The sequence below is a fragment of the Heptranchias perlo genome, chromosome 38, assembly GCF_035084215.1.
Source record: "Heptranchias perlo isolate sHepPer1 chromosome 38, sHepPer1.hap1, whole genome shotgun sequence".
In the NCBI taxonomy this organism is placed as follows: Eukaryota; Metazoa; Chordata; class Chondrichthyes; order Hexanchiformes; family Hexanchidae; genus Heptranchias; species Heptranchias perlo.
The window spans coordinates 16,835,414-16,851,539 of NC_090362.1; the positions used below are offsets into that span (position 1 = coordinate 16,835,414).

Consider the following 16,126-nt stretch of genomic DNA (forward strand, 5'->3'; position numbering starts at 1 on the left):
TCCAGTGACACCTGCTGGAAAATGCATCTGTGTGGATATTGGATGAGCACAGGACCAGACTCAGCTGAGATATCCCCCACAGCCAAATAGCCTGTCAACGACTTCATAAGCAGCAGAGCACAACTCAAGCCAGAAATACCAACTTGTAAATTAAACTCCTTCCACTGTGGCTGTCAACAGTGCAAGCAGTGGAGATTAAAAGGGAGTCAAAATGTCATGAGAAGGAACATATAAGCATGCAAATTTCACAAAGGGAATCGAGAAAATTCCACACGCAACTGTGTTTTGCTGCTTGTTGACTCAAAATAAATGCATTGCAAAAGCTGATATTTCTACTGAGGAACAAATTTAATGTAATTCGAAGGGTGTCTGCAAGTACTTGATTTACCATTGTGTTAATGTTACCATTGAGTTTGATAAGAGGAAGTCACTTAATATGTTTAAAATAAAGTGAAATGATTGAGATGACAAGTTAGTTTGGGAGCAGTAAGTTTCCACTTCCCCTTATATCAAGAGTTTGACTGCAGGTTTTTTTTCCAAATAATTTAAATTATCATGCTTACTTAAGGGGAGGAACATTAGCAATGGAAAATTTTGATGCTGACACTGAGGGCTCAATTTTAGGGGGAAATTGCGGGTGCGCTGGGGGCGGGAGGGGCTCCGAAAATCCCGTACAGGTTTGGAAGCCGGCTCCAACTTGCCGACTTCCGAGTTTCACAGGGACCCACCTGTGAGTGGGCGGGCAACCCAAAACTGGAAGTCCCGCCGGCAACTAAAGCCAGCGGGATTACAGTTAAAGAGTCAAATGTACCTCTGTACTTAAGGCACTTGACCTGTGACAGATTAAGTGATTTTAAAAATCGTTACACTTACCTGGGCAGCTTGCCCACCGCTTCTGATTCACAGGCGTGAAGGGCCGGATCAGGGAAAAAGACACAACCCTTCGAATTACATTAAATTTGCTCCTCAGTAGAAATATCAGCTTTCGCAATGCATTTAGTTTTAAATTAAAAAATCACAGAAGTTAAAACACAAAATGAACCTACCTTTCCACCCTGCTCCAATGTCCACCTCTCCGATCTCCCCCCTCTCCCCCCACCACCCCCCCGATCTTCCGTTCCAGCGCCGGATAACGTCTCGTTCACTCTCAACACCCGCCCCCCCACCCCACACACACACCTCGCGTTGCAGCTCCTGACGGCAGCCAGCCTGTCAATCAGGCTGGCTGCCGGGTGCGAAACCCGGAGAGGACATCAGCAATCACCATTTGATTGCGTTGGAAACGGTAAGTTTTGTTTGAGGGTTTGCCACGGGCACCTTCACCACCCCCCTACCCAGAGCCAACATTGCAAAATCGACCTGAGTGTCTCGAATGGCAGAACACCCAGATTACAGCATGAATAGATACAAAGAGTAAAGCACATTGGGACACTGGTGCAAAAATGCGCCTCAGCCTGAAAAGACAATCCTGCTGCACCACAAAGACATTTTGCCTTACAAGCCATCCTATGCAAGGCTGCCAATTTTACAGTAAGTTTCAGTATAAACTCAATGACTGTTTTGTTAGAGGTAGAAGGTTAATCTTGCATAATCATCGGGGAGTATATTTTCTACCATTTGAATGAAAAAGTAGAAGCAAGTATAAAGCAGGGAAAGCATTTTTTTATACTCCAAGTCCATTTTTCACACTAGAATTAATGAACAAATACACCCTCAGTTCTCTCCAATCCTGCTTATTGGATCAAAATTCAAAAACAGCTCATTCTCCCTTCTAATAGCGACACTGAACAAGTGCAACCTTTGAAGACTGAGTGCACATTTAATTCTTATTTACAGATTACCTAATGGGCCATGAGGGATGTAACCTTTGTAGGTATTGCAAGAAAGTGGCAAAACACACGCTTGCATTTGGACCTGTTGATTAAAGTCTGGTATATCTGTTGTGCATAACCCAAATTATTATTCTTCATCCAAATATTGTGTGCATTGCATGAACAAACCACAAGTAGTAGTGTAGTTCAAGCAGAACAATGATAAGGGCTTCATAAATTAGGCTCGTAGTGTTGTGAAACAATAAAAAAAAATTATATTGGTCTGAATGAACCCTGGTTGGCCTCAACTTACATTAAGACAACACATACCAGACATCCAGCAAATGAGTCTAAGACTGAATGCACATTTCAGCTGTTGCTTTGTCATTGCAACACAGTCTATAGCCTTCTGTAGAGTAGGATCTGATCAAATAAACACAGAATCTTTGAACACAGCCAGAATAAATGCTCGAGTGTATCAACAGGCATAAAAAAAAATTGCATTTTAGTCTTCCAGCAGGATTTCTGGATCCTATGTAAACCCATGTTGTTTTGAACAAATTAATACTTCGTCTTTTTACTTTGATGCATTTAGATAGGTTCAGAAAAAACTTAGTGCTACAAAAGGAGCTTCAGAAATAAATCAGTGATGATTACATTACTTCCAGTGAATCAACTATATGGCCTGCTGTGCTTATAGCTCTATAAACTCTTTCAATATCTACTTGCTCTTTTGCTTCCAGAAGTTTTTTTTTTAAAAGACTTTTTTTAAAAAATTGATAAATACTTCAACATACACTTTGCTGACATGGCTTTGGTTTTAACTAAGTGAAATTAGTAAATTATATTTTTACCTACCATTCTGGGATAAGGCACTCGCCCAAAAGAGTAAATTTCCCATAGAAGAATCCCAAAACTCCATACATCTGATTTAGTGGAAAACTTCTACAATAAAAAAAACACTATTATTCTTCAAAATTATTTCAGTCTGTTATTGTTTATATGTATTACATGAACTTTTGTGTCAAGCTACCCAATATACAAGAAAAAAAAACTTGAATAGTAGACAGATGTTTTGTGAATCCAACCCGTGGTCCAGCCTGGAAGGCTTGGAAAAATTGTAGCATGCCAACAGACATGTTGGAGGTTTCCTCATGACCCAATACCTGCTCTACCAGCCTCAGCACAGCAAGAGATGGCTAACTTTGCATATGAACCTCTGTATATAGGAGCAGAGTTTCAGGTGAACACTGAGTAGGAGACAGCTCCAGAGTAAGAAATGGTGTATTTTATCTCTGGCATTTTATGTCGATACTTTTAACTGATACAGTAGTTTTTAGGGGCAGCTACAGTAGCCTGTGATCCTGACAGACATGGATGTCGGGTTTAAGCCTCAATTATATCTTGTAGAGGAATTATAAACAGCCACAACTTTCCAATGCTGAACAGCAAAGAGTAGGCAGCACTAATCCAGCGTCACAGCTTCAGACTCCACAGAATTGAAGTGCAAAGATGGTTTTTGCCATCAAACGACAAAGGGCTATATTGTCTCTCAGATGACGCATCTGAACATCTACACTTTTTTTATTTTGGGAGGTGGTAGTGAGTGAGGATATATTACCACTTCAACTGGTTTCAATTTGACTTATTCATGCCCACCCCCATCGCACACTCCCCCACTTGTGACACCGAGCCTTCACTTGTCACAAACAGTGGAGATTATGAACCCAGTAGGGGAAACTGAACAAACTTCCCTTGGTGCACCAATGCATTGCACTGCTCAACACCATATTTCTTAGAATTAAGTAAAGCACTGGGGAAGAGATTTTTTTAAAAAAGGTCCTTCCATGTAACATTCCCATATGGTTCAGGACAAACTATCATCTATATTGAAGTCACTTGCAAGCAAGACAGTCCAGTTTGTGATTATCTGATTTTTTTCTTGTTTCAGTTCCTCAAGCTGGCTTAGTCCACTACCAGACAAAACATCAACTCACCCATTGGGGGCAAATGAGCTTCAATGGTGTTCAGACCAGGAATTGAAGTTCAGCTCCCAGCCACTGCTGCAGCTTCTATGCAACCTCATGAAACTCCATTTTAGGGAGACAGGAGGAGCTCAACACCTTTTATAAGACATTCTAAGTGACACCAGGATATAGGTCAACAAATTGTACAAGGAAAAAATTCTTTACACCTATAACTCACTGGGCATTTTTACCTTTTCTTTAAGAGCTTCAGGCGCAGTCCATTTTACTGGGAGCTTCCCAGTGTCTTGCGTCGACGAAGCTTCTTTTGTAAGACCAAAATCGCTAACTTTAGCTATGTTATCCTCGGAGACCAGGACATTACGAGCAGCTAAATCTCTATGTACAAAATTATTTGCCTCCAGGTATTCCATCGCTTCACAGACATCACTTTTAAAAAAAAAAGGAAAAGTTTCAGCAGCTTATTCAACTTGGCATTAACATACAGATTTTTTTAAAAACACATTAAAAACTTGGATGACATTAAGTCTGAAGATATAAATTAGTTGTGGTGGAAAACAAACTACCTTGTTTATTCACTTTGCATTCTCACACTTTGTACGATTATCTCTAATTTGCACTATATCCACTGTACCTACTAATGTGGAAATTTGCCTTATATCAACAAGTTTTCAAACTAGGGTCTGTTGACCCTGAGGTCTGCAAGGAAATTCTTGGTGGCTGTATAAGGGTGATCAGATTTCTGTATGTGTTGCTAAACATGTTGCTAAATACAAGAAAAAGTTTCCCTAATGATGACATTACTTTTCATTGGGTATCTCATGCATCTATTGAAAGTTAGAATTAGGGTGTCGATATTTACATGGGATCCACCACACAAAGAATTTGGAAAACCACTGCCTTACAAAACTATGCGCTTATAAATGCTCACCACAGATAAGTGGTTCCAAGTGTTGGTCAACCAATTATCAGAACAAAAGACCAAATGGAAGGGAAGGAGGAAGACAGCGCTGTAGTCTGCTGTTATATATCGCAGCAGCTGGTTTAGGCAGCAGCCTAAAAAGTCACCAGCCTGTCCCCATAACTGGGACAGTCAAAGAACAGTGAGAAGGCATCAAAAGGAAACAAAACGAATGAGAAAAATAACTTATCTGCTGATTACAGGTCCTATTATACCAAGATAAAAGCACTTTTCATACTGGACATACTTTGATGTTCACAGCAGCAATGGATAAAGAAAGTTACATTTAATAAAAAATTGTAAATGCTGGAAATCAAACAGAAAATATGGAAAAATAGGTCAGATTATTACTCAAGGGGCCCCGCCCATCAGCTGTGATGAAAAGTCCCCATTGTGTTAAGTTTGTCCTTTTCAGATGCTGCTTGACCTGTTGTACTTTTTCATTATTTTCTGACTTTATTCCAAAAGTTGCATGCAGATTACGAACTATGGCACCCCTTTTGTTCTAATACTCACATGGAAAACTTTAGTAAACATTCTCCACCTAGGACAGATCTTCCTCTTGATCTCAGATAATCCACCAAACTGCCCTGGTAACAAACAGAAGTTTCATTCTTTTCAGTTTGCTATTTAAATTCCACTTGCATTTATATAGTGCCTTTTATTCAGAACATTGCAAAGCATTTCACACGGCAGTTTTTTTTTTGGGGCGCAGTGACTATTATGTAGGCAAACATTCTGCACCGGCAATGTGCCACAAACAGCCATGAGATGATCAATCTGTAGGTGGTGCTGGTTAAACGAGTTGAAGAAATACCAGCGCTTCACATCTAATTATTTTCAAGTCTGGTCACTGTTTCATAGGCAAATGTGGTAGCCATTTTACATACAGCAATGAAGTGAATGACCAGTTAATTTATTATAAAGGCCATCAGGAGAACAGCTTGCTCTTTCTCTATTAGTGTCAGGGGACCTTTAATGCCCATCAGGACAGGTAGTTTAACAGCTCACCCAAAGAGCACAAAAGTCACAATTTGAAATAGAGGGTCTACATCCACAGCATTAAATTGCTTTCCTCTCTGCAGATGCAGTGTATTTCTAGGATTTTATTTGATTACAAATTTCCCACTTATTATCAGTTAACTTGGTATATTCACCCAAGACTAAAATAAAAATAAAACTGAAAAATTGCAGAAGAACCCAGCTTAAAAAAAACTTGAATTGAAGAGTTAAAGCTTTATTTTGGTTTGCAAGTTGTTTTAGTGTATTGGTTTGAAATTTTAAAATTGGCAGATATATTTAAATCCCTATTAATTGTACTTGTACTAAGGAATACAGTTCCCTCAATTGAAAACTCATTTGTATTACTAACCAGCTATGTAAACAAGTTACCATCAATACAAAAGGTTAACCATTAAAAATTGTCTGCCCAGAAAAGGATAGTATTTTGACTTACCGTCATTAGAGGGAAACAATGTCATTTCTGCACTGTTCAAAAAGCAGAAGTTCTATAAATATATATCCTTTGAATCACTTATGAAAAATTCTTGACCAGTTTGGTCAGGGACACAAGCAATCTAAAAAATGGAAACCCAACACATAAAATATGGAGTTGTTGGGTAAAAGGGCTGAAATTAGTGAAATTTTTTTTTAAAAAGTGAAGAGGGTGGGAGGAAAATAGAATGTGTGTATAAAAGACTCAATTTTAACAAGCAATCACTCCACTGCACATCCAGTCCAAGTGCATTTGTTAATCATAAGTGTCATGGGGTCCTTTGGTACCAAGTATTGTGCAAGTTCAAGAAACCCTTACACAACCAGATTTTTTATTCCTTTTTTTTTGCTATTTCCTGAATTTCGTGAAAACTAAGTTAAATATAGAAATATGTAGAAGTTACAACAGAGAAACAGGCCATTCGGCCCAACCAGTCTGTGTTGACGTCTATCCCCCAAGCGAGAATATAGTCCTAATCACATATACCCACCCTGTTCCCATATGCCTTCAACCCCTTTTTTCTTCATCCACCTATCCAATCGAATCTTGAATGTTGATATAGTTTCTTCCTCAGCCACTAACCCTGGAAGTGAATTCCACACCCTCACAAATGGTATGACATGGCAAAAAAAACTCAAGTTTATGGTGTAAAAATGCAAATTCAAGGCCTTGAAGGTCACAAGGTATAACTTGCAGCATTCTAAGATTACAAAAGGACCCACCCATGCATTAGCAACCTGTGATCAGTGTCAGCCCTTCACTCATCTTACAAATACCAGTAGTTAAATACTTACTTTTGCCATGTATTCTGTTACAATATATAGTGAGCCGCTTTCTTCCACAATGACACCCAAAAGCTGAACTAAGTTATTGTGACGAAGTTGCCTTTAATATAAAGAAAATTTGTTAGTTCGCTGTTTAGCATTGTACCAAAAGCTAATGAAGTTCAAGTGACCAGTCAAGATTTTTACAAATATTGCATTGCCATAGGATACCAAACTTTGGCACTTCAGCTGCTATTTTAATTTTACTTGTTTGTTCTCATGACATGGGCGACGCTGGTACGGCTGTAATTATTGACCACACAAGTTGCCCCAAGGTGGCGGTACTGGACATTCGACAGCAGTGGTATTTACAACTGTTTGAAGTGACCCAGTAAGCCAAAGGTAACGCGGAGTCAACAACGTAGTGTGGGACTGGAATCGTGTGTAGGTCAGACCAGGCGGAGGCGGCAGGTTCCCTTCGCTAAAGGACATGGGTGAACCAGTTTTGTTTTTACAACAATGCGCCAGCTTCCATACTAAGTTTCTTTCTGGTGTCAGCCCACAAATTACTAGGTTTGTTGAATTAATTTTCAGAACTTGCCATGATGCAATCTGAACTCAAAACCTCCGATTTACTCATCCAATTCCATTACTACACTACCATACATAGGATTCAACAGGAGAATGAGACTGCAATAAAAACCAGGATTCGCACTTGCGTCAGAGCACAAATTAAGCTGTTAGTCCTCAAGATTTTGTTCATGCCCTACTGAAAACATGCGTTATACAATAATGCTTTGCGGTTTGCTTTAATTTCATCACTTGTACAATAAGTTTATATTGAAGAGATTTCTACATTAAGTTTCTTGGAAATAAACGTTACAGAATAATTCATAAATATTGAACCAAGTGAGCAGAGTGAACTGGTTGAGGTAAAGATAACAGAAGAGTGGAAAAGGATATGGAGTCTGATAAAAGCAGCCAGCCATGTAAGGGAGAACATACTGCCCTTTCCCCACAATGATGCAAGCTGAAAAGTTTCTTGCATTTTCTGCACACTTCTACTGGATTGCTTGACATGCAGGACATTTTGGTGGATATGTACATGACATGACTCTGGACCAGAATCTACTTATACTCAAAATAAGAAACCAATAGAACTTGAATTACTAATGTGTGAAACAATGAATAACCATTTCAAAAACCTGTTCTTGATTGCAACACGACAGTACAGGATTAATGGTAAAACTTACGTCATTACAGATGCTTCAGCAATGAACGCTTGTGCAGTTGCATCATGTTTAATGCATTTGACTGCTACTTTGTTGCCTCTATATTCACCCAACATCACATCTGCAGAAAAGCAAAAGGTTGAGTCATGGGAGGTGCATGGCATATGACAAAGAACTTGAGAACGTGCAGAGCATAGTTGATTTTTTTTTTACAAATCAAGGTAAGTGGTTAAGCCTCATAATGGAGGATAACACCAAGGCTGACTAAAATAAGATGGTAAGGAGAAAAAGGTCGAGATGGTAAAGTCTCGCAAAACACTGCAGGACACCAGTACATTCTTGAGAATCTTGTAGAGGCAATGGTAAACTCACCCCAGGTGACCCAAGATCTACCACCTATAGAGGTGTCAGCCTTGGCTCAGTCTCGCCTCTGAGTCAGCTGGTCAGGGGTTCAAGCCCCACTCCAGACACTTCAGCACATAATATAGCCTGACACTTCAGTGCAGTGCTGAGGGAGCGCTGCACTGTTGGAGGTGCCATCGTTCGGATGAGACGTTAAACTGAGGGCCTGCCAGCACCCTCAGCTGGGCGTAAAATATCCCACAGCACGATTTCAAAAAAAAGAGCTGGGGAGTTCTCCTGATGTTCTGGCCGACATTTATCCCTCAACCAACACCACCAAACAATATTATCTGGTCATCATCTCTACTGTTTGTGGGACCTTGATGTGCAAATACAGGCTGTCGCATCCTCCCAACAGTACAACAGCGACCACACTTCAACAGTACTTCATTGGGTCGTGGTAAGCACTACATAAATGCAAGTTCTTTCCATATTCACCATTCAAACAACTTTCCATTTGAAAGCTTGCTATATCGGTAGCAAAGAATTTTGGTAAAATCTGGAAGGTGAGAGCACTCTCCATGTAATCACCCTCAATGAAATAGCAGCTGTATTTTTCAAAGAATCTTATCATTATATCACTAAACGATGCAAAGTCTTTTTTAAAAGTATATAACAGCAGTTACTAAGAACAAATATGCAAACATGGCAAGAAACATTTGAACCCCACTTAGAATAAACACTGCTCACCCTCTTTTCCCCCCACCCCCCCACTTCCACACTAAACACAATGACTGCTGCTTACCTCCGAATTCTCCTTTTCCTATTGTTTGTAACAATTTGAGCTCTTTCATGTTTAGTGCCCACCCACCTACAAAACAAAATGGATGAAATTTGCAGTGATGAGAGATGCGATAAGAAACTGCGTAAAGCCATGGCTCGCCAATATTGAAAATGCACTTTTTGCAGGATTTCAAAGCATCTACCTACATATTTGAAGTCAGTTGATAATTCTTACATAACAGTCCAAATCAGGAGGAGAACAAACCATGACGTCATGCTCTCATACCAAAGACAATGCCTTCGAACACTGTCGTAAAACACATTTAATTGTAATTTGAAAGGCGGGGGGGGGGGGGGGGGGGCGGGGGGCGGGGGGGAAAGACAGAGAAAATCAGTTTCCTTAGGTTTCATTTTTTTTCCACTCACTTCTAGAGAATTCATCCTGGGCAGCCACTGTCCCTTCCATAAGTTTGGGAGTGATGAGACGTGTACACAACCCATCAGCATCCATAGTGTAATGCTAAATATGGAAGAAAACAAAATGAAAACAGTATGTGAAGACATTACTTTTGCTCCTACACAATTTTGAGTATGCTAGTCTCGTTGGGCCACACTTTTGATCCACTTTTAGTTCAGGAATTCAGCAGCTTGGGCAACGAGGCCAGGTCCTCCCCACTCCCTCCCTCCCCCATTGCCATGATTCAGGTTAATGCTACACTATTCTCCCTTTATAAAAATGTTTGTTTTCAAATAGGAAAAAGATGCATAAAACTGCAAGACCAGTAGTAAATATCATTAACCACCAATGCAGAGAATATTTGTTTTGCAATTCAAAAATACAGCAGCTGTCTTTACCAAACAATATGAAGCCTCACTTTCAAAAGAAATTGAAGTGACCGCTGACATGACAATCAATGTCCAAGGTTGTCGACATCCAGGGAACACTTTGAACTCAGTTGCAATAATGCAAATAATAAAACTGATAGTAGACAGTACCAATTAAACAAAGAATGATGCACAGTATTGGTAAAATATACATCACATTCTAATGGAGTAGTACCTGCTGCAGTCAAAATGGGATGCAGTTCCTACTGCCAAATGCACAGTATAAAATTGATTTCATACAAATGGAGCTTGGCAACAGGAGCCAGGAGAGGTGATCATGCACCATTACTGCTGGTTGAAGACTGCATCGCCATTCAATTTCTAAAGACTGACTGACTATCTGTTCGTCTCTTAAATCATTAGAAATCTCACCAGTAACTAAAAGCTAATGTGCAGAACTCTATGCATGAGTCAAGGATTTATGCACAGAGCTTGACCTTCTGCACTCCTCACCAATGCAAGCAGAAAGTATAACCCTTTCAAAAATGCCCAATTAGGCAGTTTTTTAAAAAATTGAGAAATGAAGTACTGTGGTTCCCTGTACAGGGCCTCACCCTGGGAGGAAAAGTAGAAAAAAGAGAGAAGGGGTGACAAGTATTTTTTGCAGGTCTTGCAAAAAGCTCTTAGCAAAAGCCACGATGGATTTTTAGGATTTGGGAACCCAGTATAACAGGTGGCGCGCTTCACTCCTGCTACCAAGGGCATTGTTTTCTATCTGGGTGGCCTGAGCACAAGGCAGCTGCAAAATCAGAGCCACCAGCAGCCCAACCCCACTGAGCAGGAAATTAGACTAACTGATTCAACACAAAAAGACATTGAAAATTAAATAATTGGTGCTGGTTTAAAGATTGTGAGCTGATAAATTCACTTTACTCAGGCATTCACTAATTTAGCCAGATTATGCAAGAAAGCAATATAAATGAATTTTCAAGCCTATTTTAATCCCTTTGGACCACCATAAATGAGACAGCCAACTTGTCCTCTACTGCTATTTGATTTTACAGTCCCTCCCAAGGGATGCCATATTGAAATACTTATTAATGGGTTAAAATTTTGTACATACAATTCCTTTAGTGCACTTGTCAATTTTGTAGTATGGAATATTTTACCAATTGCAGTGATGTGCACCTGTTTTGCTGTTTAATTACTTAAAAGGGTTTCAGGCTCAAGAGTTAAAAAGGCTAATTTGGTTACTTAGCAGCAGTTACAACTCAATCGACAATGATATTAAACTTGCACAATGTGTTGCCACTTTAAATGTCAAAAGGAAACAATAGTTTGATGAAAGTAATGCAACAGCTTTTGAAAACCATTCAACGTTTTGAAGCTTTTGAGATAGAGATATGGCCCAATGCACCAATGGAGATTTGTACAAACCTCAATATAACTGATATTGTACTCGTTTCGTAACCAATATTCATTACTTTTAAAAATTAGCTTTATGAATAAAAGATTCTTTAAAGCATAAATCATTCTGCATCCACTGAGGAACAAAAGCAAAAATCTTGAATGAGTTGAATGAAAAATTAGTATCTGGAATTCATAAATTGAGGTACGTGTTGAGTTTTTCAAACATTCATTCTAGGATATTCAGCCGACTGCTCTTGTCCCACCTGTCTTCAACTGACAAGTGGACAAAGTATTAATAACACACAGTCCAACTTTCTTAATAGTATTTGAACCTAATTTACCTATTGTTATTTATTGTTTAATTCCAATTCCTTAATTGTACCCTCCAAATATCATAGAAATAGGATTTAGGGTCAATTAATTCCCATTAACTTCTGTATTTCCTCATTACATCCAAGTGCTTTCCTTTCAATAACACTGGACAGAGTAATTCATATTACTGGACAGAGGATACTGAGCATTATCTCTAAATGGATACTATACTCCTGCCCAAAGTTATGAGTTTTAATAAAAAGTAGTATATTATTTTCAGACTGGAGATTCCTTTCCCTCCTCCCTCACTCGCTGCCCCCACCCTCCCCCCATCATTTTTAAACTCTAATTTTAGGCCTCTTGGCACAACACACCAAATTTTCATGTAAATGGATAAGATCTATTCCCAGATATCCAGCAATCCTACTTTTGAACTGGTCAGTGGGTATTCAAGAATAGGTACATCCACTGGTTCTCCCTTATCTATTCTACCAGTTACAACCTCAAAAAACTTCAGTAGGTTTGTCAAACATGATTTCCCTTTCATAAATCCACGTTGACTTTGTCTAATCCCATTATTACATCCTTTATAATAGACTAGCATTTTCCCTACTACTGATGTTAGGCTAACTGGTCTGTAGTTCCCCGTTTTCTCTCCCTCTTTTTTTGAAAAATAGTGGGATTACATTTGCCACCCTCCAATCTGCAGGAACTGTACCATAATCTACAGAATTTTGGGAGATGACAACTAATGCATCCACTATTTCCATGGCTACCTCTTTTAGTACTCTGGGATGCAGATTATCAGGTCCTGGGGATTTATCGGCTTTCAGTACTATTAATTTCTCCAGCACTATTTTTTTTTAAACTAATACTAATTTCCTTTAATTCCTCCTTCTCACTAGCCCATTGGTTCCCTCGCATTTCTGGGAAGTTATTTGTGTCCTCTTCTGTGAAGACAGAAACCAAAGTATTTGTTTAATTGCTCTGCCATTTCCTTGTTCCCCATTATAAATTCTCCCGTTTCTGACTGTAAGGGACCTACATTTATCCTCACTAATCTTTTTCTTTTTACATATTTGTAGAAGCTTTTACAGTCCACTTTTATGTTCCTTGCAAGTTTACTCTCTCTATTTTTCCCCTCTTAATCAACCTCTTGGTCCTTTTTTGCTGAATTCTAAACTGTTCCCAATCCTCAGGCTTGCTACTTTTGTTAGTCATGGTTGGGCCGCATTTCCTTTTGTGTTATTGCGCCAGAAAGGATTGTATAATTGTTGCAATTCATGCAACAATTATGTTAGCCACTGCCTATCCACCGTCATGCCTTTTAACGAAGCTTCCCAATCTATCATAGCCAACTCACTCCTCATACTTTCGTAGTTTCCTTTGTTTAGATTTAGGACCCTAGTTTCGGATCGGACTACTTCACTTTCCATCTTAATGAAGAATTCTATCATGTTATGGTCACTCTTCCCTAAAGGACCCTGCACAAGATTATAAGTTAACCCTTTCTCATTACAAAATACCCAATCTAGGATAGCCTGTTCACTGGTTGGCTCCTCAACATACTGGTCTTAAAAAAAAATCTCATACACACTCCAGGAATTCATCCTCCACAGTATTATTGCTAATTTGGTTTGGCCAGTCTATATGCAGATTGAAGTCACCCATGATTACTGTAGTACCCTTGTTACATGCATCTCTAATTTCCTATTTGATCCCATCCCCTACATTACCACTACTGTTTGGAGGCCGATAGACAACTCCCACCAGTGTTTTCTGCCCCTTGGTGCTTTTAACTCCACCCAGACTGATTCTACATCTTGATTTTCTGAGCCAATATCCTTTCTCACTATTGCTCTGATTTCATCCTTTACTAACAATGCCACCCCAACTCCTTTTCCTTTTTGTCTGTCCTTTCTAAATATCGAATACCCTTGGATGTTCAGCTCCCAGCCTTGGTCACCTTGCAGCCATGTCTCTGTAATTGCTATTATATCATATCCGTTTACATCTATTTGCACTGTTAATTCATCTACCTTATTACGAATGCTTCGTGCATTCAGATACAGTGTCTTTAGATTTGTCTTTTTAACATTTTTTTGTACGATGGCCCTATTTGTCTTAACATTTTTTCTTACCCGGACCCTATTTGTTGTCTTTTGTTTATACGCTCTGTCCCTTCCTGACACTTTGCTGCACTGCATCTTTGTCTTTTCTCTTTAGCATTCTAGATTTCTCTCCACCGGGACCCTCCCACCACCACCCCCCCCCCCCCACCTTATTCAGTTTAAAGCCCTATCTACCTCCCTAGTTATTCAATTCACTAGAACTCTAGTCCCAGCATGGTTGGGGTGTAGTTCGTCCCAACGGAACAGCGCTCTTTCCCCAGTACTGGTGTCAGTGCCCCACGAATCGAAACCCACTTCTCCCACGCCAACCTTTGAGTCACGCATTCATCTCCCTGATCCTATTGACCCTTTGCCAATTTGCTCGTGGCTCAGGTAATAATCCAGAGATTATTACCTTTGTGGTTCTGCTTTTTAATTTAGTCCCTAGCTGCTCAAACTCTCTCAGAACCTATTTCTTAGTCCTACCTATATAGTCAGTACCTACGTGGACCACGACAACTGGACCCTACCCCTCCCACTCCAAGTTCTTCTCCAGCCCGAAAGAGATGTCCTTAACCCTGGCATCGGGTAGGCAACATAGCCTTCGGGACTCATGCTCCTGGCTGCAAAAAGAGTGTCTATCCCCCTAACTATACTGTCGCCTAGTACAACCACCTTCCTTTTTACTCCCCCAAGAGTCAAAATTGATATTCCTGCAGCTACTGAGAGAATCTTTTTCGTGAACATTATTTATGGTGAAGTACTTCAAAGTATACTCCTTCCAAACATAGTGATGTCCCCTTTCACAGGGTGACAATTCAGAAATCTAATGGTATTTAAGTCAAATCAGTGGTCAGCAATGCATTACCTACTTGGACATCAAATGGGAAAATTCACATAACCACCTCAGTGTCTGTGCACTTGCAAAAGGTTGCAAATTACCCTCCAAATGTCAGATGTAGCTTAACACAGAATGTACTAGAAGCACATACTTCATTTCCACCAATGTCAAACTTCACTTGAGGAAGGGAGGGAAAGAAAGAGAAGATACAAGAAATAGTCTCGGTAGTATCAATCTTACACATCCATGAAACCAGACTTACTAACCCACTAATATATTCTGAGGGCAGAAGAGACACGGCACATGCATTTCTGTGTAGGTCTCAATATCAAGAAACCAGTTAGATAGGTTACACCTGTTCTTCAAAATCCCACTGTTGACATTGAGAAATGTCGCTAACCTTTGTACAGAAAGTTAAACATTAATCTGGATGCATAAGAGACTGAAGAGAAAACAAAACTGCACAAACCTTTCAGTTGCTGCCCTAAAAGTTCAACTATTTCTATGATAGATACACTACTGTAGCTTTAGGAAGCTAACAAATCATCACCGTGAAAAATGAATGGTTACATTTTTAGCAAACCACCATCAATGCATCTGCTTAGGAGTATTACACTAACCAAAGTTCAAAGAGTTGTTATGAGGCTTCATGCACAGTCAGAGAACTATTAGTAAAAGATAAAGTATTTTATACAAGGTTGAAGTGAAGTTAGTGCTTTGAGAGGAAGATATCAGCTTTGAAAACTGCTGCCATATCACCATGGTAAATTTCCAATTTTGTCACAGTGGAGAGGCAAAAAAAGCAGTAGGATAGAACATGTCACTCAGGTGTATGGAGAGTCACTTAGTGAAAGACAAAAACTTCCTGCACCACACTTCAAATGCCATTGCAGTTTCCAATAGAGCATCTCAATTCCATTTTAGAACCAAGCTGCCACGACTTCCATGGAATTGCATATGGGGAGTCAAGATCGTGTCTTCTTCAGGTGAAGCAGGGTTACAGGGCATGCAGGTGTAATAGAGTCTCCATTTTAAAGTTGTAGATTTTCCTTATTTTTGTATCATATCTTCATTTGATATTAAAATGAAAACAGCAAAACTCGAGCAGTTTGGGAAGTAGAGTTAGTTGGAGCATAGGAGTTCATCTGCAGCAAAGGGTGAGGAGCTGGGCGATGCAAAACTGAGATGCTATACTGCAAATGCTGGTAGTGGGGTATAATTATATAACAAGTTTACACAGGTAGTTGCCATTGT

General features: G+C 39.6%; 1 protein-coding gene across 6 annotated transcripts in view; it reads right to left on the reverse strand.

Moving 5' to 3' along the window:
• The window catches only part of csk (C-terminal Src kinase), a 117,074-nt gene that overhangs the window by 6,390 nt on the left and 94,558 nt on the right, over positions 1-16,126 (reverse strand). For all 6 annotated transcript variants that reach the window (XM_067973557.1, XM_067973560.1, XM_067973558.1 and 3 more), the window contains 7 exons: positions 9,800-9,893; positions 9,396-9,461; positions 8,270-8,369; positions 7,047-7,137; positions 5,274-5,347; positions 4,030-4,225; positions 2,670-2,756 (listed from right to left, as the gene is read on the reverse strand). In XM_067973557.1, the coding sequence (XP_067829658.1) occupies positions 2,670-2,756; positions 4,030-4,225; positions 5,274-5,347; positions 7,047-7,137; positions 8,270-8,369; positions 9,396-9,461; positions 9,800-9,893 (708 nt within the window). The remainder of the gene's footprint in view (positions 1-2,669; positions 2,757-4,029; positions 4,226-5,273; positions 5,348-7,046; positions 7,138-8,269; positions 8,370-9,395; positions 9,462-9,799; positions 9,894-16,126) is intronic.